A 24,011-nucleotide genomic window follows, 5' to 3' on the forward strand; every position below is an offset into this window, starting at 1 on the left:
ATGCTTAATTTATGGGATTAATTATACTTGGGCAACAGCATTTTTGCAAGAACTGTTATTTAAGATGCCCTAAAAGAAACAGATCGATTAAACTTTTGATACACAAAACCCTCTTAAAGGATACATTTATCAAAGAGGTGGCATCCAAAGTATTGGCTTTATTGAGTGGTTTGGCCTCTTGACTTCTGCTCTATGTATGATATGAACATTGCCAAAATCACTTTTCTCTCTTTCCTAGGACATGGAGAAGAGCCCATCCAACCATTTTCTCATCCTGTTCCGTGATAGCAGTTGCCAGTTTAGAGCAGTTTATACCTTTTCATCCGAGACTGATGAATTAACTCGTCTGGCAGGCTATGGTCCACGAACAATTAATTTGTCCATGGTTGAAGAGATCTACAAGTACAGTTCGGACCGCAAACGATTCACTCAGATACCCAGCAAGACCATGTCCATGAGCGTCGATGCCTTTACCATCCAAGGTCATCTCTGGCAAAGCAAAAGGCCCACTACTCCCAAAAAAGCCAGTACTCCTAAATGAGTATCCACTTTTTGAACTGCACCAATTTAATTTTCTGTTGGAGGGAGGCCTTGTTTCCGCTTCTGTTAGGTCATGTCTTTTTACTACTGCAGACTATTAATTTGACCCTATTGGGTCTTGAAACACTGGTGAAGGGGAAATAAAGAGTTCATGTTGTAGGCCAGGGAGGTGCCTGTTCCTTGGGTGTTCTCTAGGTCTAAAATGGCAGACGTTGGTTGCATAGGCTACAATCTAAACTGATGACCATTGCAAATGATTGGTGTTCTGTGACTTTTATGAATGTAGGCCCAGTAGCTTCCACCTTTCCATTCAGAATGGGTTGTCCTGTCTTTTTCACTCAATGCTGTGCCAAGCTGGTGCCTTCCATGAACTTGGTGCCACATATCGATCACTACTGTAGTCAACACCAGTTTTCGCATCGGTGCCTTTTACACTTTATAGCGTACAGAACGGCAGATGTATCTGCTCTTGAAGCTGGCCTGAGCTCTTTGCATTTTTGGTCTTTTTGCTTGCTACCTTCTACAGTGAGAATCCAATTTCTTCCTGCTGAGGGTAGCAAAGTGTTGGCTTTGCCTCATGTCTGCATGGCTACTTCAACCCCTTGTTTTCTTCATAACAGTTTACTGCCCCTCACTTTATATCACTTTTTTTTTCACTGCCCATACACGATATCCAACTTGGACCACACCATGGTGGGTTTCCACTGCCTTGCCTTTATGGACTGCTCTTCATCACATACATGGCTCCACTGGTAGCTTATGGTTCATTGTTGTGCCGCATGTACAGCGCTATGTATTTGCTCAATGAATTGCCCTTGTCTTGTATTTGTGCTTGCTGACATCACGCTTTAAAATATTTGCTCCGGAGTTGGGAGTACTTCATGTACGAAGGGTGTGTTTTTTTTTTTTTGTCTTAACGTAAGCGAGTAAGGCCAATCTTTTTGGTAATGTCTTTCTTTATTTTACTAAATCCTAAGTTACAGGGGCTGGATCCTAGTAGCCTAGGTGCCCCTGCCAGTAAAAGTAAAGAGAGATGTTGGTGTTTATGTTCTAGCCCCTACGTACAGAATTTTTTTTTTTCGGTCTCTAAAATGTAGATATTTGTATATTTTAAATATCTGGGCTACAACCTGGATACAAACTGTTTATATGTAAGAAGAAGTGGAGTGGGAATGAATTATGGATGGCACATGCCCCTTTATGTAAATCCACTTGTTTCCAATAAGCTGATTGGCCTGTATCTTCTTTGGAAATGGCCAATAAAGAGTAGATGCTTTCCACAGGCTCTAAAGTTATAACTTGAGTAGGGCAATCTGTGCCTGCACGCTTGGTGCATGTCCACCGAATTGACTAATTAACTACGACTAAAGCTACTCTTCTCCCATTTCCATAAGCTATGGCTACTGATACAGTGGTAGATATCACATTGCATCAGGGCTGAGACTTGTCCTTCTACCATCTCAAAGCAGCTTCCCTTTTTTTAATTTGATCCAATATAATCGTAGCTTTTCTAAGTCTTTGGTCCTGAAAGTCAGCACAAACAATATCCGTATAAAACTGCAGGGAGGGTGACCAGACTCTGCACAAGCACACTTTGTAATACAGTGGATGGGCTCTTGTATCCCTGGTATAGAAACCTTACAGAGCCAGATTTTGTATGCTGCTGCTTGGACATTTACAATCCTATACTTTATTGCTTAGACACGGTAGTTGTAGGGTTGGTGAATTGAAGGGTCTAGAGAGATTTGGCATTTGGACCTTTTTGAGGGTGGGGGGGGGAATCTATCACATGTTCATCTCCATAATCCTCTTAGACCGGCCTGGCTGTTAAGCCCTGCCCATGAAGATTAAAGTTACACCCCCACGGAACTCAAGCGATGCATTATACACTATTTATAAACGTACTGCAGATACCATGGATGAATTGTAGGTGGCAAAGTCTCAGCGAGTCTGGACTCCATAGCTGATGACAAGCTGCCCTGCCACATGTATTTATAATATACATACAGATTTATTATAAATATCTATATTAAATGATTTTGCAATTATTTGTATATAAAAACAATCAAGGAGAATGAATAGATTGATGTGTGTGTCTTTATTTGGGTGGTCCAGAAGTGGTGGGGGAAGGGTTCAGTCATCGGCGAGGCCAGAGAAAACTGAAGAAGGCACCGACTTTTGCTCCAGCTGCACCTCTGTGATATAAAGAAAAACAAATGGAATTAGGTTATTCTTCCATGCCAGATGCATCAATTGACACACACTTGAAAAGGATCAGTTATATAGAGCAGTGTTCCCCAACTCCAGTCCTCAGGGACCACTAAAGGTCATGTTTTTAAGATTTGCTCAGTATTGCACAGGTAATAGAATTGTCGCTGCCTCAGACATTGCCACAGGTGTTCTTACCATAGGATATCCTGAAAACATGACCTGTTGGTGGTCCCTGAGGACTGGAGTTGGGGATCCTGGACAGAGTAACCACTATCATTTCTAACCATACAGCTTTTGCATAGAGGATCCATCAGATTTGACAGGAAACATCATGGTGCTGCTGTTTTTCATCAAAACAATGGACCACTTGGAGAGAATCCATAAGTCAGTGTTAGATCACTTACAGAATCCATTATCATGTGGTTAGTTGGCCAGTTGCAAACAACTGATGGCTAGGCCATCAAATAGAGCAATGGGCATCTGCAGCTTGGGCTCCCTGCTGAGCGAGGGCGGTTCTGCACTCAGGCAATTCCTGCAGGAAGACGCTCCATTCTCTCTGCCTGTATTACCAATGCAGGCTATTGCACAAAGTTTGCATTGAAGTGTTATGGGAACTTTGCCTGTAGTATAAAGCAGGACCACTGCACAGAACGGTCTGCTTCCTGCAGAAATTGGCTCTATGCATGAACACGCCAGCCAGGTGAAGAGCTACATCCGTGGAGGTCTTGGGCTGATAGCCTATCGGTAGGCCATCTGTTTATGTGGATAACCTCTTGAAATGGAAGGCACACCACAAATGTAAAGTTACATGAGGTACGACCCCTGTCCACAATCCAACTAGTACACTCTATTAAACTTCGTTACTGGCCAATATATTACAGGATTGTACCAGTTAGAAGTGATGTGGAATAAGGCTTTGTTCACACTATTACCAAGGCTTCCATTTATTGAGCTGCAACCGCTATATCGACTTCACTGTTGTAGATAACAAAATTACAGTGTCTTAAAACTAGTGTACACATCATAGCGGCACGAATGACAAACTATATGCCATTCTCGCAGTAAAAATACTAGATGCCCCCTGCTGCTGTAAACAAAGTAATACAATATCTATGTTCATAGGTTGACCATTACCTTCACCCAACTAAGTGGAGGTACAGCTCAAATAGCAGAACGTTAAACTCTGGGGCCATATCTATTCATTATTTGGCAACCAGCTTTCTGGTGTAAAGTATAGTTTGCCACTTTTTGCCCTTTTGTACTAGCCGCTGTCATTTTCCTAAAAGTGTGTGGGGCCCGGCCGAAACAGGTGACCACAGACAGTCCATCAAATTTACTATAACGTACAGCAGAAAGCGGCATCTATAACTAAAACTCACAACTGCGGTTTCATTCTGGTACAAAGGCACTATGTCATAATGAGGTCAGCTCAGACCAACATATGAAACACCAGTCTATACGTTGCTGTCTCTGATCTGAAGCACCATCCATACAGCACACAGGAGGGTACAGAGTATTCTACTATATGAGTAACAGTTCTAATTCGTACACAACCCAATTAATGTGTGGGTGCAAATAAACCCTGAAACCTCTTCTATAATACAAAAACAAAACACCCTAACCAAGTTTCCACAAGTTCTGTAGATGCCATCATCGTATACTGGCCAAATGATACCCTTATGCATCTCTGCTGCCTCCTACCAGCAAACCTGGTGCATGCTATAAAAGGCAAACCACTTCTGTTTTAAACTTCATGGTGGCCACTGTCAGTCCAACAGATGCCATACTCCATTGTATATCTACAATTTGGATTTCAAGCGACGCTTTGGGCTTAGCCCAAGCAAGATGGCCACACCACTTTTCTGACTACCTGCTGCACACTGTGAATCGTATGTATCGGTAGTCTAAAACGCTACTCTGACGGGCAAGCGCTATTCATTTGGGCAGCACTAGCCAGTCAAAGCAGGTGTAGCGTCTTAGAATAATGATCTACTAATACACAGAGTGCATCAGGTAGTCAGAGAAGCGATACGGTCATTATAAAGCCTTCTCACAGGGTCGAATCGCTGCGGGCATTCCACAACAATTCCGTAAAAATGCCATGTTGGCCTAATCTGCGCATAAATGGTGCGGATTTTGTTGCATCTTCACTTGAAATACAAGGGCTGAATTCTGCAGCTGTACTGCAACATAAATACACATCTTATGGATTCGTCATGGAAAATTTCCTCAACATATGAAAGAGTAATTTTTTTTTGTTAAATTCCCCTCCACGTGGCTTGTACGGTAAATTCCGTGGAATTTCTGCAGCATTTCCGCCCTGTGGAAAGGCGGCCCAGCAGATAAAGTGCAAGGACCTCGGGTCCTAACAGGCCAGCTCTACCGGAGACAAGGAGGGTGGTTAAGAAGGGATTGTCATTTCCTATCCCGTTGACTAGCCACATACCACCTCTCCCCAAGCGCATATTCAGACATGCATCAGTGTTGCAGAAAGGTCAGTGACTATCCTATTTCTCAGAGTGAGAATTTCAAGATACAACCAGAGCCAGAAGATTGGAACTGATTTTTAGTTGCAGAAATCTGTACCAAATCAATCATGTGACTGTACCCCAACATTCAACTCCTCACTCACCATCAGGTTCCATCTCCTCTTCCGAATCCTCGTCTCCGATGTTGATCTCATCTGGATTATTCTGAAGGGTCAGCTCCGCCAACTCTGTACGGGAGGCGTCAGACCTGCAGAGAAAAGTTAAAATGTGTAATTTATTAAAAACCGGGTAAAACGATGGTGCCAATAAAGAGGGAGGGGGGAATAGAGCATCTGGACACTACAAACCTGACAAAGAGGATCTTCTCCTTCATCTGAGGCTTATCCCTCTCAGCCTCTGCTGCCACCACGGCTGCTCTCTGCTCCAGAGCCTGCATCTCGTCGGCCGGTTCTAAAAGACGTGACAAGGTTAGCGGGTCTCAGGATGGGATGTTCTAATGTATGTTCTCATCAATTTTGTTTATTCTTCCCTCCTCCGTTTTACACTAGACAGATCAGTTACTGGACGGAGGTCTGTGAATGTTTTTAGAGAGCCTACAGGCAGGAAAAGGGGTCCGCGAGATGCTACCACCCTCAAATAAGATGTTACAGCAGTCTCATAGATCCTCTTTAGGATCCTAAAATCTCCTGTGTGGTGGTGGTGATAATGAGGATGATACCATCACCGATCCTGAAGAAGGCTGTACAGCTGCCAGCTATTATACCCATCTATAGTGAGACACGTCTGGCAGCAGCTTATCTCAGGAACAAAGACAACATCAAGCCCAATGCCTCTCTTCCTACACATCTGACTTCACAAGCAAGTTGCGCGCTCCGCCACACATAGGCGACTGTCGTCCCATCCCACTGAAGTCATCTCTTTCAGTGTATGGTATAACCAACTAAAGGGATCTGTCCATGGGCTGTACAAGAGGGCCCCCTGCCTGTGTCGACCAGTTCTGCAGCAGCAAAGGTTTTTGGCGGAAAAAACTGAATCACCCAGGTAATATATGCAAGTTAGCCAGATTTTAGAAGAATGTAATTCACAATTTGCACTTAAAAGGGGTTTTCCATAGGAGTGGGTTGGGGAGGGAAACAGTTATGTACAATGATGACTGATAATATATTTGAAATATGTAAAAGAAAAGTTGGAAATGTTCAATAAAAAAATATCTAATTTAAAAAATAAAAAAAAAAGGGGGGGGGGGTGGTTCCAGGCACAAAATGGAAATTCTGAAATCTAAGAGGTCCGGCCAAGTAGAGGCAACCTCTACCTTTTATCTGCCACTTTGGACCCTCTTCTTCGTCCTGTGTAACTACAGATCTGCCCCTGTGTTTACATGCATCAGCGGGAGCCAACTGTCACTGACAGATCACGGCAGGGAAGTGGTTAACGGGGGGGGGGCGCGCGCGCTAAGTAGATTGCACACTCCCTCTGTGACTTCAACTGGCTCTCGCAATGTTATCGCAGAGAGCCTGGCTTGTTGCCATGGCAACAGGACGCCAGATACCAGCATCCTGTATTGCCAGCTGCCTGTGATCGCTGTAATAAGCAATAAGGCATTGCAGGAGAGAAGTCCTGCAATGCCTTATCGTAGCAATCATCGGTGCTACAATGCAAGTCCCCCAGAGGGACACAAATGGTGTAAAAAAAAAAAAAAAGATCAAAATAATGTACAAAAAACAAAACCTTCTTTATGCTTTTTCTCATATTAGCGTTAAAAAATTTTTAAAATCACACATCTTTTGCATCGTTGTATCCGTAACGATGTGTACAATAAATTGAACCCGCTTTTTATCCTGCGCGGCAAGAAGCGTAGAAAAAAAAACCAAAAACTCTAAAAAACTGAGACAGTGCTAATTTTTTATTATCTTGCCTCACAAAAAGCACAATAAAAGTAATTTAAAAAAACCTATGTACCCCAAAATGGTGGCAATAAAAACTACAACTCGTTTCGCAAAAAATAAGCCCCACAGAGCTCCGTATATGGAAAAATAAAAAAAAAAAAAGTTATAGGGCTTTGAATGCAGCGATTTACAAAAAAAAAAAAAATTCCAAGAAAAGGGGTTATTGCAAAAAAGTGGAAAAACCTAAAAAAAAAAATATCTGAATTTTGGCATCATTGTAATCGTAGCGGCCCGCAGAAGAAAATGTGAGCAGTGCTGGCCGGTTATGGCTGCATGTTGTTCCTTAAGACTTCTGATGATCTACCAGAGCACAGTGGGCATCAGGTAGTCAGAGGAGCGTTGGGGCCAGCACGGTTTATCTAGGACCAAAGAGTCGCTTTATTAGGAAAGTACTGGGCTTTGACAAAAATGTTAGATCCCTACTCCCCATCCCTACTTGTAGATTTCCACGTGCAACACACACTCACTCTTTAAATCTCAATCATATTCCAACCGTTGTACTGCATTGGCTTACCTTTGCTGTCCTCACTAGCTCCCCCTCCTTCGGCCCTCAGCCGCTGAGACACAAGGAACGTCCCCTGCGTGTTGTATTTGGCTTGTACGCTACGCTTAACCCGCAGCATCTCGCGGAGTGTGTCCTCGTTACCGTGCCGCACCTCAAAATCTCTCCAGGTCTGCCAAAACCCGGATGTCAACTGCAATGTGGAAATATATGTTAATCCTCCAAGAGGACGTTTTCATAGGAGAATCAAAATAATTCTTTGTACTGGCCAGGAGTAACGGTCTTCAAGAACTCACCCGAGGATCACACATCTGGGAGCAGTAGGAATACACAGCTCGAGCCCGGTCAATCTCTCCTAATTTACACTCCATGTCAGCAAATCGTTGACACATCTCACGGGCCTGGTCATCTGCTAAAATCTAAGACGAGAAGCACCCAGTTACAACACGCCGCACTGCACAGGGCGAGACTGCTAAAGTGTAATAACCTCTACCCAACAGCTCACACACATTGTATGAGGACTTCAGACTTCATGTCTATAGAGATATTCTCCCTACGTAGCAATGCTGGGAATACCGCCAATACATATGGAGCCTGATGGATCACAACAAATTCTCTTCTGTTGGATTCTGTACAAAACTCTTCCATATATGTCAATATACACAGAAGTACAGTAAGAGGCCAATGCTTCTCTATAGGAACCCTATTACTACACTTAGGCCTCATGTCCACAGGGAAAAATCAGGCCTGCCATGGATTCTCCATGCAGAATCCCACAGCCGGTCCTTCCTTTCCCGCGGACATGAGGCTGAAAATAAGATTAAACTCACCTGTCCGGACGCTGCGGATCTTCCCTCCGTCACGGTCGGATCTTCTTTCTTCGGCCCGGCGGATGTGCTCGGCATGCCGGCAGCGTGCCGCACGCATGCGCCGGGCACACAACTCCCGCGCCAGAGCAGAAATTCTGGTACGGGTGTTCCGCGGATCCAGACAGCTTCCATGGGCTTCAATAGAAGCCTGCGGGAGCCGTCCCTGCGGGAAACCCGCACTAAAATGGAGCATGCCGACGTTTTTTTTTGCCGCAGACGCAATCCGCGCCTGAAGGGAAAAATGACATCCGCAGGAATTTAACTACCTGCGGGTGTCCAATGCATCCCTATGGGGCGCGGATCACGCTGAGGATTTTAAATCTTATTTTAGCCGTGGACATGAGGTCTTAAGCCTCATGCACACAAAACCAGAGGCATATGGAGGTAGCGTAAGGCCTAATATACTTGTACAGGTGTTACATTACTGCTCTGTATAACTGGGACCGGTCATAAAAAAGTCATGTACATGAGCACTTAGGCTGCGGTCACATGCAAAGACCTGTAGGGTCCCAGCTGTCAGACCCCAACCAATCATATGCCATCACTTTATGATGGAAATACCCTTTAATAACCTAAAAAAAAAAAAAAAAAAAAAAGTTTAATCAATTTTTTTCAGGAAGGACTGAAAACTACCAAAGAATAGTTTTATGCCTTTTTCTGATAGCGCTTTTTTTTTTTAACTTCTAATTTACTTATGTGTGCCAGTGTATTATGTACAGGCACCTACTGGATAGACCATTGATGTGTCCCGACATCGAGGTGCGTTAGATCTGTTTGGTCTATGGTACTAAAGACGATTGGTACAAAAGAGTAAAAAGTTGTTGTGAAAAGTTATCTCTGACGTAAGTAAATATTTAGTGCATCGAGTTGTTTAGCTTAAAACCAAAATTGTGCCTGCTATAAAATAAGCTAGCTTATACTCGGCTCTCCTGGGTCCCCACATCTTCCCCACCAACAGCTCCGGTCTCGCCTGTAACTTCATGCTTACAGTCTGCAGCAGCCCAGCACAAACCTCAGTGCTTCAGTGTTGATGTCTGATTTGCTGCAGCAGCCTGTAAACACAGACCAGAGGTGGAGGACAGAGCTGCGTCGTTGGAGATACGGAGATTCGGGAGAGACTAGTATAAGCTAGTTTATTATTTTAATGGCAAAGAGAACATGTTTTTAAGAATAAATTTATGTTGGGTGACCATAAAGGGTGAACTCACACATAGTGGAAAATCCACATCAAAACTGCAACAAAAAGGGTGTCAAAATTTGCACCACCGCTGCAGATTTTGATGTGGATGCACAGATTTCACCATTTAAACTGAAGAATGAAATATGATGTGAACCCACACCAATGGCGCAGGTTTTGACATGGATTTTCCACTGTGGAAAATCTACTACCGTGTTTCCCCGAAAATAAGACACTGTCATATTATTTTTTGCCCCAAAAAGGGCACGGTGTCTTATTTTCGGGGGGCGGGGTGTCTTGTACTCACCTGGTCCGCGGCGTCCCCATGGTCTCCGGTGGCGCTGCGGCAAGTGTCCTCCCCGTCTGCCTGCTCAGCTTCTTCAGCAGCCAATCACAGCTGGTGCTCGATGAGCCAATCACAGCCATTCAGTGATGTCATCCACTGAATGACTGCGATTGGCTCATCAAGCGCCGACTGATTGGCTAATTTCAGCACCATCTGCCAATCACAGGGCTCACTTTGCTGGAGGCGGGGTATTCAAAGCCCCGTCACCAGCAGAAGCTGAGCAGGCAGACAGGGAGGACACTTGCCGCAGCGCCACCGGAGACCATAGGGACGCTGCGAACCAGGTGAGTATAGATTTTTTTTTAATTTTTGGGGCACCTGAGCTAGGTCCTATTTTCGGGGGAGGTCTTATATTTCAAGCCTCCCCCGAAAACCCGATAGGTCTTACTATCGGGGTACAACCTATTTTGGGGGAAACACGGTACGTTTAAACATACCCTAAGAGTGTGTTAACATGTAGTAGATTCTGGCAGAGATCTTGGTGCGAATCTGCAGAAGATTTCACCCTTTCAATTGCATTCAAATTGAAGGAGTGAAATCTGCTGCAGATCTGCAGCAAAAACTGCATGAAATCAGCTGTGTGTGAACGCACCTTTACTCTGGACCACACATCTTTACACCCCTCCACAGGGAATGTGGCAATGCACCGGGTGTGACTTCAGCATTACTATATTCCCTGTGCAGGAGACTTCTCCGTATTTTATACCGGCTTGTGGTGGTCTTTGCATTATGCTATAAAAGCATCCTGGGAATATCCGGTAATGGGAATACAGCAGTAATAGTAAGGAGTTCAGTACCTCAATGGCTCGCTCATAAATGCTGCGGGTATGTGTAACGCCATAGATCTCCGCTGCCCTCTTAATGTAAATGTTAAACATCTCGTATTGCTCTGCTGGCTCTACTGCTTGAGTTGCTCGTTCGTACAAAGCCATGGCATGCCGCGCCAAACCGTGCTCTTCCTCCAGCTTTGCATACAGTAGAAATATATCTGTCAGGATGAAAAAAAAAGAGGCAGCAGTAAGTGACAGAGTGTGACTGACCGCCAGCTATCATCTCAGAAAGTAGATTTTGCTACACAAACTTTTTGCAAACTTTCGAGGACAACCGTCCAAGGCTTGTTCAAACAGATCCCGAGCCCTCTCCAGCTTCTTCCCTCCATAGCGAGCAATGAACTTAGACAGGTAAGTGCTCCAGATGTCATAAACATTTGGCCACCGGAACAGGGCGATGCCACGCTCATAGGCCTGCAAGAGGGCATCACTGTTAGCAAACTCATCAGCAGAGGTGAAAACGTACACAGATATTGGAGAGGACATCGTCCACCTACCTTGAAACTTTCTTCATAGTAGTTGTGTTCTTCCAAGAAGAGGGCGTAATTGATGATGATCTGTGGCGTGGCAATCCGGAGGTCAATGATGCGATCGTAAACAGCTTTAGTGGACTGCAGGTATACAAAAATAGTGACATTAACACCTTATTACAGCAGGTGTGGCCAAAACGCTACACCCTGCCAGGCATAGATATGTGTGCAGATTTGATTGGTCAATGCAAATTTCTGCTCATAGAAGTCAAAGGCCGGCTGCACACGGGTGTCAAAATTGCGCAAGATTTGTGTGTTGCGAGATGCACAAATATGAACCCCATGAGCGAGGTTTTCCTGCATGGCACTGCGATGCGGGAAACAAATCATGGCATGCTCTATCTTGCTGCGTGCTCTCACATCGCCGGCCCTATTGAAAGCAACGGGAGAATCCCCACGATCCTTTGTGACAGCCGCGCTGGAGGATCCCTTAATTCCTGAAATGATGCGAGGCTGTTTTGCCATTCCTGGGGCTTTCACATGGATGGCAAGCACGATATGGGGGTGGGAATCAGAGCCCTATATTGCGCTCGCCCATGTGAAGTTAGGCTAACTACCAGTCATGTACAGCTCCCAGCCAATCACATGTCCAATAACAAACCCTACATCTCACTTGTGTCCAATCTCCTTAAGAGAAAACCATTGTGTTTCTGAACTATTTGGGTCAACCCTTCATTCAGAGCCCCGCTCTATAAGCCAGAACAGAGCACCCCCATTCTGATATTGAGGAGGGGCATGTATAACCAAATTTTCATTACACAGATAAGGAACATACTGGCAGTCACTAATTACTACAGGTGTTCCCTCTATGGGAACTTAGCCTTAGAATTTGAGTCTATTAACTGTTGGTGGCACTTAAAGAAGTGTAACTAAACTTTTAAAAACTTCCGTTGTAATAAGTGAAAAGTCAGTAGTTTTGATCTGTGCGAGTCCAAGTGCCAAGATGCCCACCAATTGCCAAAACAAAAATCGGCAGAAGCATTTAGCTAAGCACTGTGCCCGGTCGGCTGCCATTGCGAGTGGTGGACGGACTCCACAGACTTTCTATGGGACCTGTACACCACTCTAAGCAGAGATGGAAACAGTTGAATGGGTATAGCAGTCAAATGAGTGCGTCGGACCATTTGCTTTAGCAATCAGTGGGGGTCTCAGCACTTGGACCCCCTACCAATTACAACTTCTGAAATATCACAATTACGTGAGAAGTAAAAAGAAGTAAAAAGTTCAGTTACCCTTCAAAGAGGATTTGTCAACCCTCCAGACATGCCCAACTTAGTAAATACTCGTATTCCCCATAATAAACCAATTCTAGAGCAAGTTTTAGAACTTTGCATTGTGCCATTCCTCTGTTGTTCCTCTTGGATATGTATGTCAGGAGGCTGGAATCGGCACATGTGACAGGGCAGAGCTACGTGATGACGCGTACAAGGGGGCGGAGCCAGAACGCCGCTGATGCCGGAGGGAGCCGAAGGTAAAAGAACCATCTGCGCAAGCGCGTCTAATCGGGCGATTAGACGCTGAAATTAGACGGCACCATGGAGACGGGGACGCCAGCAACGGAACAGGTAAGTGAATAACTTCTGTATGGCTCATAATTAATGCACGATGTATATTACAAAGTGCATTAATATGGCCATACAGAAGTGCATAACCCCACTTGCTATCGCGGGACAACCCCTTTAAGAAATACTTATATGTTCCATAATGTGAATGCCTGATGCACCAATAATAATTAGATTACTATGGAAACCATAAATACTTGATTGTTGGGGTGGATTTGAGGACCGGAGCTCAGAAACTGTAATCTAGAGGACCTTGGCAACCTTCTTTGTTTAGGGTCAGAGGGGCAACAGGTCCTCCTAATATTCAACAGAACTCCCTCTTTGTCACAATTAGTTTATGTCATTTCAAAGCGGTTGGAAACTCCATCACTGGGACATCAAAGTATAAAATAGGTCACCACGTCGGCACCTAGCCTTGTCCAGCAGGACTCTGGAGACCATAAGGATTCTATTATCAGGACATGAGGAATATTAGTCAGGGTGTCGTACCTTGAAGGTGCCTAGACTTTCCTCTAGGTCAGCAAGCATAGACCAGACTTTGAGGGACTTGTACAGTCTGTTCTGTACCGGCTCCGAGGAATCAAAATATTCAGCTTTGCGTGCGGGTACTGCAGTGGCTTTCTGTAAGGAAAGACAGCACACATTTAAGTATACTCAAGAAAAAGGGACACAGAAACTGATGGTACACACGACAACCACTGGAGCTGCAGTAACCTGTTGTCACAATTAAAAAAAATACATCAAATGCCCATTTAAAAGGCTACAGAAACTTTTGTGCATTAAAAAAAAAAAAAATCCAATACACACATATGTTACTAAGTCCCTGTAGAAAAGGAAGACAATGGCGAACTTATCTTCCCCCCCCCCCCCCCCCCGTTGAATTTTCCTTCTCATGCATTTAGAAAGCTGGAGCTCAGTGGCATTCCCAGCACTGTTCAGCTGGTCTCTCTCATGAATGCCCACAAGCTCAGCTCCGCCTACCCTCTCCTGTTTCAGAAGCTGTGTAGTATAACCACACCCACTCACCACTACACAGCTATCTCTCCTCCTCTCTGCGTAGCTGCTGGTGCCGTTCCCCCTTACTGCTCATAAAAGCAGAAAATTCACCCGGAGTGAATTACAGCCCTCTATACTAGCAGCTTTCTCTGCTCGCTCTCCTTCACCACCCCCTGCACTGCCTTAAAGCCCTCTGTAATAGCTCAGTGGATAGGCAGGGAATGCATCTTCACAAGGGAGAAGCTGTGAGTTTACTCTGACAGAATTTGCTAAGATTTCAGTTCTTCAGTGCCTTAGAAAACAATACAACCATAGAAATGCGTAAAGAAAACCCATTTTACAGAAAGTCTGCAAATCCCAAGGATTTAAAAAAAAAAAAAAAAGTGCAAGGGTTGTACATAGCCTTTAGGCTGGATTCTGGATTCAGACGAACGTATATCGGCTGGGTTTTCACGCCCAGTCGATATACGTCGTCTTTCTCTGCAGGGGGGGGGGGGGGGGGGGGGAGCCTGGAAGATCCGGAAGCAGTGCTCTGAGCTCCTGCCCCCCTCTCCGCCCCTCTGCACTATTTGAATGGGGAGAGGCGGGGCTAATTCTCGTAACTTAGCCCCGCCTCCTTTCATTGCAAATAGTGCAGAGGGGCAGAGAGGGGGTGGAGAGGAGGCGGGAGCTCAGTTCCTGCTTCTGGCTCTTCCATCCTCCTCCCCCTGCAGAGAGAGATGCCGTATATCGGCTGGGCGTGAAAACCGAGCCGATATACGGTCGTCTGAATCCACCCTTTAGTATGATATTAGTAAAAGTTACACAGTGGTTGAATTATCATTATTTTACTGCAATTTACAATCCAGCACAATGGATATATTTCAGACACACATTTCCATCACTTCCGTACCCTCAATATAGTCAGAGCCTCCTCGTAGTTCTCGTGTCTCAGCTCCACCTCACCAAACTGGCACCAAACCGAGGCCAAGTCATCCACGTGTGTGTACTGCACCTGCGTCGCTCTCTGCAGAATCGTCCGAGCCTTTAGAGGAATAAACAGCAAAATTCATGTGTCAGTGTGCTGCAGCCAATCACTGGCAACAGCAGTGACCTCTATAGCCAGTGATTGGATGCAGCAGTCACATGGCATGATCAGCAGCAATCAGGAAGGACAAAGTGGTTATGAAGCAGTTTTAAGTGGTGGGAAAACCCTTTTAATCAGCCGCAAAATTAAGTGTACAGATCAGTAAGCAGCAACGCTGCAGGAGTTGCCGGATCTTAGCAGATCCAGATCCGCTCTACAGGGCAGCCAGAAGGCTGTATTCTCCATATAGTACAAGGCTAATATTTCAACCCCAGTTAGAAAAGAAAGTCAGCCATTAAAATAAAAAAAAAAAAAAAAAAGTCACGTTCAAATGTCCCCCAAAAGGTGGCTGACGACATTATGGGGGCACAATGTGTTGAGCGTCATGGATAAAGACCTCACCAGTAGATAAGACACTCCAAGAGTCTATCCACTCTTCCAAAAAAAAAAAAAAAAAAGACCCTCAAATAACTCACATCATCTATTTGTCCATTGTCTTCATAGAACTTGGCAAAGGCCACCCACAACGTGTGCGGTTTCCCAGTTGCCTTTTCTGGCTTCACAGTCTGGACAGCCTCTGTGTAGGTGTTAATAATCTGGAAGGCAGTAAAAATATGCAAACATGAAAAAATGGGAGAGAAGTAAATGTTTTGAAGCAGTAGTTTCACTTCTAGCTGTTTTGCTGCAGGAAGTAGACAGCTCCATACACTGAGCAGTGGCACGGGTTGGTACTGCAGGAGGAGTCCTATTGAAGTGAATGGCACTCTGCCTGCATTACCAACTTGGGCCACTGCACGATGTACGTAGCAAAATAGCTAGAAGTGGGACAGTCCCTTTAAAGGGATTATAAAGGATTTGGAAAGCATGGTTGCCTTCTTCCACACATAGATTGTGTCTGGTATTACAGTTCAGCTCCACTGATGTGCGTGTGGCTGAGCTGCGACACTACATACAGCCTGTGCAGTCATGTTTTTTGCGATGCTGTACAAACAGTTTAAAGGAGCATCAACGGTAAAAAAAAAAAAAAAAAATTACCTCTCGCGGTTTGCCTTCATATAGCTGCACCCTCTTGTGCCACTCATGGATATTGTGTGGGTTTTGTCGCAGCAACACCCCATTAAGTAAAAGCGGTCTCCGCTCTATCAGCTTCTCAAAGCGCGCCAGCCTCAGCTCTAGATCTAGGTCATCTAAGAACATAAAGTCAGACATGTGAGGACAGTGAAACCAAAACGCGATCAGAAAGAAGGCGGACCGTGTGGATTCTTACCGTCCTCTTCCTTCCCCATCTCACTGATGGTCTCCATTTTAGCAGCAATGATGCTCTCTTCAAACTGAGCGTAACTGTCGAACACGTGCGTGAAGTCCCGTACAGTAGTGACCGTCTGAATGGCCTCCTCGTAGACATCTCGAGCCTGAGAGGGAGAGAATACGGTACTGAGAAGTTTGACATCAAGGCCTCCCTCACACAGGCGTTGCCGCGTTTTACTTTAGTTTACGCTGAAAACGCAGCGCTAAAACGCTGAAACACGTCTGTGTGGGGAAGGCCTAAGAATACTTTGAACCGCGATGGCTCATCTACAGGACAACAATAAGGGGTTCAAAAATTACGTCAGGGAACGAAGCTTGAGAAAAGATCACAAGTGACGGATTACCTTTTCAAAATGGCCGCTGCGCGTATGATATTCAGCGAGCGCGCACCACAACTTGCCCCTCTGATCTGTGAATCGCGTCAAGCCTCCTCGAATGATGGCTGCAGAGTCAAGGGAGCGGATAGAACCTGGGTTCTGGGATAGAAGGGTACACAGCTCCTGCCATAGCTGCAACAGAGCGAACAGCAGTCAGCGACTGTTCAAGGGAAACATACGGCCGACAACAATGCGGTCCACAAAATCAGTTTCAAGAAGCTGGACTAGAGGCTTCCATCTGGGAAGGGGTTGTCTCAGCCCTTCTTTAACGCTCACCTGATAATTCGATTTTCCTTCCTTTGATACAAAGTCATCTTGGTTTACAATGGCTGCCAGTCTGGAGGCCGATTCATCCAATCTGTCAATAGAGCGAAGATATTCGATGTACTCCTCCGCGTTCTCGGGACACAGCTGTCATGAGGGAGAGAAAAGGGTTACCCGTTACATTGATATCATGGGTCTGAGGGCGACAGGTCTCACATATAGACACAGAACGGTCACTTTATTAGAGACCCCCATCTAGTAGTGCATTGAACCTCCTTGGCCTTCCGAAAGAAACCCCACGGAAATTCGTTGTGGCGCAGATTCAACGAGGTGCTAAAGTCCTTCTGCAGGAATGTTGGCCCATGCGGACAGGATTAGTTGCCATACATTGGACGGCATAAGGCTTAAATAAAAATGGGAACACACAAAACGGCTGTCACCATTACCATCTATTGCACTTGTCCTTTTTTCAGCCCAGTGTACTGATGAAGGTTTTTATCCAGCTGTTGAGTGGATCCACACTGAAACGGACCCACTTTTCCCATGACTTTATACTGCACCCCGGGGGTCACATATGTACTTTACTTACAGGGAAGCGCCAGTCATGAAAGAGCCGGTGTCTCTAATAAAGTGACAAATCAATATACGTAGAGGTTTAAGACTATTTGCCATGACGATCTGATAATTGACACCCACCTTCAAGTATCTCCTGTAGACCCGGACTGCAGTCTCTGGTAGGGGGTGCGCACGGACAAAGCGTAGGTAAAGGGGCCAGATGCGATGGTGCTGAGTAATAGGCAGAGCGCGAAGAGCGCGGTCAAACGTTCTCCTGCTGCGAGTAACTTTACACTGGTCCATGAGGAACTGGCAATAATCCAGCCAAATGCGGGGCATCTGATCAGGGAGGAGACATTGCGTTATTAAGAGGGTCAAGCTGACGAAAAGTAACGGGAAACAAGGCGGCGTGCCGCCAACCGCAGATGCAATATATTCCCATTACCTTGTGCATGAAGACCAGGGCTCTCTCATGGCAATTATTCACCTCCTCGAAGGCTGGATCGGTGATGCATCTCCTCTTCACCTGCTTCCGGCGCTGCTTCAGATAGGCGTACCACAACTTGTAGCTGGAGGAGACAACGGTAGAAGTGATTCATCGATCCACTCAAGACATAGGAAGTCCTGGAGAGTCTGTGATGGGCTTGGGTTAAACACAGCAGCCAATCAGAGGAGGCAGAGCTGCAAGGACAGTGCGTAGGCACCAAATGTGAGCCGGGTCCCCGGACACTGGCGCGTTTTGGGCTATGTGCTAATGCATCCTATCCTGTTAAATCTAGAAAACCTCCATCAGATGCAATTTAGGCCACTCTCACACATGGAGGGGGGGGGGGGGGGGGCGCTAAATCTCGCAGGAACCTGCGTCCAGAAAGGAAAGTAAAATCACGGCAAAACGCTGTGAACGAAATTGCGATATTCTGCCGGTCGCATGTGTGAGAGTGGCCTTACATGTGAGCAGCCCATCAGTGGATGAGCCCCGTGTCCCACTCACCTTCCCGGAAGCTCCTTCAGCGCTCGCTCGTAGATGAGGTTAAGGGTATGAGCGGGGGCGGAGAGCTTCGATTCAATATATCGCATCCAGCATTTAACGGAATACGGATTGCGCAGGATCTCCTCCTCGAACTGCAAGTCATCTTCTTCCTGTACACAGAGACACGTCAGTGACTGATAACATATACCCCTGCACTGGAGGACTGAGGGTCAGGGGACACCAAAACCCACCTCCCATGATTCCCGTGGGCATTGGCGTTTACAGGACACGGATTTTTCTCACTGCGGATCTAAGATACACATTGAGTCAATGGGAGCCCCGGTGCCCGCCACACGGGAGACAGAAGAAGTGGTAGGTGGTCGCACGCAACCGCTCAGCCAATCACACGGAAGAATCACTGCTGAAGCCCATTTTAACTTTTTTCGTTTTATGCCCCAGAAACTTCTTTAAACATCCTGTTCCGACAATCTAGCATAAGCAGGTCTGATGCTCGGCTGTCAGAGACAGCCGAGGACCCGGAGGAGGAAACAGCTGTGGCTTTCAATCACTTCGGCCTTCTCCTTTATGGCAGGCTCCTCCTCAGTGAGCGCCATGTAGGCAATAATGAAAGCAGCACTGCCATATCTTTTACAGAACCCAGTGGTCATGTGATCGCTGAGCGCCCCCTGGCAAGACGGAGCTGTAGGGTCTAAGCAGACCCCATATCAGACCTGGTGGTGACTACGGTCACCATAGGGGGATAGTATTTTTCCCTTTCTCCTTGTAACTGGGGCGCCCATCACTGTCACAGCAGAAAACTGCAAGATTGACAAAAAAAAAAAAATGACGTGAATGCTCGGATATATGAAGAAACACGGGTTAAAAAAAAAAGATAAAAAAATACGTTTCTAGGAAAAAATTTTACAAAAAGGAAAAATTACAGAATACCCCATTACCAGCCTGAGCCGTCGCCATGCCCATCCCATAACCCGAGACGGTACGATCAAAACTGCGAACCCATCCCGCTACTTTAATGTCAATTTTAAAAACTTAAGAAAAAAAAAAAAAGTATGAATTGTAAGTTTCTTCGTTGTTTACTTTGTTTAAGCGTATTCTACACGCTACTCTTAATTAAAAAAAAAAATAATAATTCCGTGTTGGGCCGCCATAATTGGCTGCAGGCAGGGCGCTACAACGCCATGCATACTTGCTGCGCGCCGCCAGTCCTCATCTACTATCTTAATACACCGCAATATAGGACATGCTGCGACTTATTTCACGCGGCTTGTGTGAGCGGCGACACGAGGGGTACGGGGGACTTTGGGCGCACTTTGCAGCGACCTTACATTTCTATAAGACAGACGTTAAAAAGTATTTAAAACAAAATAGCCTTATAAGTTAGAAAAAAGGAAAAACACACCAAAAAGCCAGCAGAGCGCACATATGGCGCGGCGGCGGATACCGCGTATCACACGGACATGCGCAGTGCGACTTTTTTGTTGTTTTTTTAAATCCCCTAAACAGTCACGTGAAAAAGTCCTACATTTGAAGATTCTCAAGTTACGGTGTGGATGTTAGTCCCGGACTGCATCCAATCCTCTGCATGACGACAAGCCTGTCCACATTCACTGACAGCAAGCAGAGAGGGAGAAGACATGGAGAGGAAGTTTGTTCCACAACCGGGTAAACCCCATAAAGTGTATGAGGAGTCCAGCCGACCTCACTCTGCCCCACATACTCCTCAGCCCTGCACTGAGAGGCTTCCTGCTAGCAGTGGACTACAATACCCAGCATTCCCTGCCCCCATACACCCTGTACACACGGCTCACAGTCACCGCTAATAACTTACAAACGCGATTTCTTTATCCGGCATGTTGTGGTCTCAGCGGCACGGGATAATAACGTCACTGCCGGAAATTGTCCCTTCCAGGAACCCTTACCGCGCCTCCGCACGCGACTGACGTAATAGACGTACGTGCTCTACGCCCCGATACACACGACGCCATTTTCCTTATTGGCACGCCCCTTCCTTTATGACGTAATGCGCATGCGCTGTATTCGATCCGCCAGAGCTCTAGTGCGAGCTGAGGTTTGTAGTTCAGCTGGTTTCAGGTTGTATCTAATAGGAGTAACTGAAAAGACAGGGCCTCGTTTATGAAAGCAGTGTTACCAGTAAGAGCGACCTCAATGCATCCAATCACAGCTCAGCTTTCATCTCTGAAACCTGCTGAGGTAAAATGTAAACTGTATTGTGATTGGTTGCTATGGGCAACAAGGACGATTTTCTTTTTAGGCAGTTCTACGCTAGGCCACCCACAAGCGTTTGTAAAGACACTGCATTTTTTTCCATTTTTTACTGCGTTTTCAGCTGCGTTGTCATTCGTTTTTGACGGAGTTTGACCGCATTTTCATGCTGCTGTTAAACAGGCGTATAAACGTGGCGGTATAACGTTCGCATTGATTTCAGAGAGCAGCGGCCAAAAACAAAATAAAATTGTGGCGCTGCTGTGTGAGAGTGGCCTAAAAAACACAGCCAAGCAAGCTCAGCATAGCAACCTGCGTTTAAAAACGCGGTAGAGCTCCGTACACGCGATTTTGACAGATTTGAAAATACTCCATATTTATTTCAATGGGCGGCGCTTTTTACGGCGTCTAGTGCGGCGTTTCAAACGCTGCTATTGATTTCTTTGGGGCCTCACAGGCTAGCATTTGTAATTATCAAGCGCTGTCTGCTCTGTTTTCGTGCGTTTGGCGCTTTTTAATGCACCTCATCACCCATCACAATGATGGGTTGCGTTACAACGCTGTACAATGCATTCAAAAGCACCGCTCAAGATCAACGGAGGCGTTTTACAGCATTTAGCGCGACGTTCAGAACACCGCTGTAAAAAGCGTGGTGTGTGTGAGAGCGGCCTGAGGCGAGACGCACAGATCTTGCAGAAATATGACCCCATTTTTTTGAATATCGTACACATGAGCGATGTTTTCCTGCGGGGATTTACGGCCCCATATCACGCTCGCCCGTGTGAGGTTAGCCTAAGGCCGGCTTCACACAGGCAAGAATTGCACATTGCGAGACGCAAAAAATCTAACACGAATATTGAACACCATTTTTTGTAGCACATCCCATCGTTGGGTGTGCTCTCGCATCGGTCCGGCGGTACTACGGTAGGTGTACATGATGCGACACGATTACCCAAAGTAATGCAAGGCTTTGAATTAAAACAAGGAAATCACATGTTGGTGAGTACAATATTGGGCTGCAATTCACAGCATTTTACCGTGATTTCGAGCGCCATTTTTGAACGCATGTCACAGCATTTGACAGCATTTTTTAATGCACCCCATCATTGTGATGGGCGATGAGGTCCATTAAAAAGCGCTATACATCCTGGGTATAGTGATATAGACAATGCTGGTATAACATGGGTATATCCTGCATATAATAATATATATCCAAACAGTTGGTATAAGTTATACACTCTTTATATAGTAATATGGACCATGCAGGTATAACCTGGGTATCTCTTGTATATAATTATATAACTACAGCTGGTATAAGTTATAAATCACCCTGTATATAGTGATATGGACTATGCTGGTAAAACCTGGGTATCTCCTGTATATGTTCAGCTGGTATAAGTTATATAATTCCCTTTATTTGATGATATGGAGCATGCTGGTATAACCTGGGTATCTCCTGTATATGCTCAGCTGGTATAAGTTATACAATTCCCTTCATTTGGTGAAATAGACCATGCTGGTATAACCTGGGTATCTCCCGTATATAATTATGTAGGTACAGCTGGTATAAGTTATACATCCTGTATCTAGTGATATGGACTGTGCTAGTATAACCTAGGTATCTCCTGTATATAGTTATATATGTACAGCTGGTATACGTTATACATCTCCATATATATAGTGATATGGACTATGCTGGTATAACCTGGGTACCTTTTGTATATGTTCAGCTGGTATAAGTTATACAATTCCCTTCATTTGGTGATATGGAGCATGCTGGTATAACCTGGGTATCTCCTGTATATAATTATGTAGGTATAGCTAGTATAAGTTATACATACTGTATGTAGTGTTATAGACCATGTTGGTATAACCTGAAGGGAAAAAAATAGGGCAGTAAAGCCACCACATGGGTAAAATTCCTAAAAAGTGCCTGGTCCTTTAGGTACAAAACAGCCTGGTCCATAAGGGGTTAAGAGTAAGTTAACGCACAATGAAGAGTCATGTTATCGCACGTCTGGGAGGAGGATCAGTTGTGTATGTTTTAGATAAAGATTGCACATTTGGGAGAACAATATGGGAAGGGAAGTGAAAGGCCAGGTAAAAATATGCAGCTAATTAGATACGCTCCCTAGCTATACGGGCCATTGGGCATTGGAGCTGGAAAGGAGTCGCTCCAGATCAGAATGGCAAAGGGCCTTCCTTTTGTGCCACAGGAGTTCTAATTTCGGTAGATTACAGGAGCAGAATTTCAAAATTCTATCTCGCTGGTATTGGACACCGTCGAGGCTTCATTAAATGGATGCCCGAATCCCCTTGGTTTGTTGGAGGTGTCAGAACAGTCCTGGAACAATGTTACATATCTGGTGGGAATGTCCCGCTGTCAGAAATCTCTCAAGCAGTGTGGAGCTATTGTACAACGCTATGACCAGGTCGACGGTGTCCATAACAGCTGAGTTGGCCCTTCTGATGTTACCCGTGTCTATTGCCAAGATTAAGGCAGTTATTGCGGTTGGTCATACTGGCGGTGAGGATATCTGTCCCTGGTTTGTGGCGATCTACCTCTCGTCCATCAAGAATCATCTGGACAGAGAAGTTTGATATTCTGCTGATATACGAAGAGGACGGGTCTGGGAACGAGCAGGAGCGGATGGGCACCTATGATCTATGGAGTACTTGGATTTCAATGAGAGCTTCAGACTCCTTCAAATCTTGTCTGGAGTCTGGTCGACTGGACCCTTAAAGGGTCAGCGGTAATCTTGAGCAAGGTTGTACTATTTCCCTTTTTCCCTGTATCCCGCTTTCCTAGTTTTTCCTCCCCCTCCTTCCTCTATTTAGTTGCATTTTTTTCTCTTTTTATGAGATGCAGAGAACCCTTTATTTGTCAATCAGTCATATTGTGATAGACATGATGATTATTTTGTATAAAATGTCTATCGATTTGTATAACGTAAATGTATTTAGCTATTGTAATGACTTTTAGCTCTGAGGAGTTTAAAGGACACACACACAATCTAATCATGGTATTTGCTAGACAATGGATGTGTGATGTAATGTTAGTTAAGTACATAGAAATTACACAAGGAGCCTCTAAGAGTTAAGGGCCATAGTGTTGTGTATATCTGTGTTCAATACTGAGTGTTTACCTAGGCCCCCTTCCACTCCTCACACAAGCTAGTTAAACAATGATTTGTCAACTACACAGAATTCCTTAAGGTTGTCTGCATGC

The 24,011-nt window shown here is 45.3% G+C and overlaps 2 protein-coding genes across 2 annotated transcripts in view; one reads left to right on the forward strand and one right to left on the reverse strand.

Annotated features, from left to right (window-relative positions):
- CAMSAP3 (calmodulin regulated spectrin associated protein family member 3) overlaps window positions 1-2,619 on the forward strand; it is an 85,896-nt gene extending 83,277 nt beyond the window's left edge. Inside the window, exon 17 of the mRNA XM_066593349.1 lies at window positions 239-2,619. Coding sequence (XP_066449446.1) covers window positions 239-541 — 303 coding nt within the window. The 3' untranslated portion in view covers window positions 542-2,619. The remainder of the gene's footprint in view (window positions 1-238) is intronic.
- XAB2 (XPA binding protein 2) lies at window positions 2,620-20,536 on the reverse strand. The gene is made up of 19 exons (XM_066593350.1): window positions 20,388-20,536; window positions 18,560-18,708; window positions 18,014-18,137; window positions 17,710-17,907; window positions 17,026-17,160; window positions 16,717-16,881; window positions 16,332-16,476; window positions 16,100-16,251; window positions 15,541-15,660; window positions 14,891-15,022; window positions 13,492-13,623; window positions 11,408-11,521; window positions 11,162-11,324; window positions 10,878-11,068; window positions 7,985-8,107; window positions 7,701-7,881; window positions 5,588-5,690; window positions 5,384-5,487; window positions 2,620-2,735 (listed from the first exon to the last, which is right to left on the reverse strand). Exons 1-19 carry the CDS (start codon window positions 20,409-20,411, stop codon window positions 2,674-2,676), a joined length of 2,517 nt encoding a protein of 838 aa, XP_066449447.1. The 5' UTR covers window positions 20,412-20,536; the 3' UTR covers window positions 2,620-2,673.
- Window positions 20,537-24,011: the final 3,475 nt, after the last annotated feature.

This window comes from Eleutherodactylus coqui, chromosome 2, assembly GCF_035609145.1.
Source record: "Eleutherodactylus coqui strain aEleCoq1 chromosome 2, aEleCoq1.hap1, whole genome shotgun sequence".
NCBI lineage: Eukaryota > Metazoa > Chordata > Amphibia > Anura > Eleutherodactylidae > Eleutherodactylus > Eleutherodactylus coqui.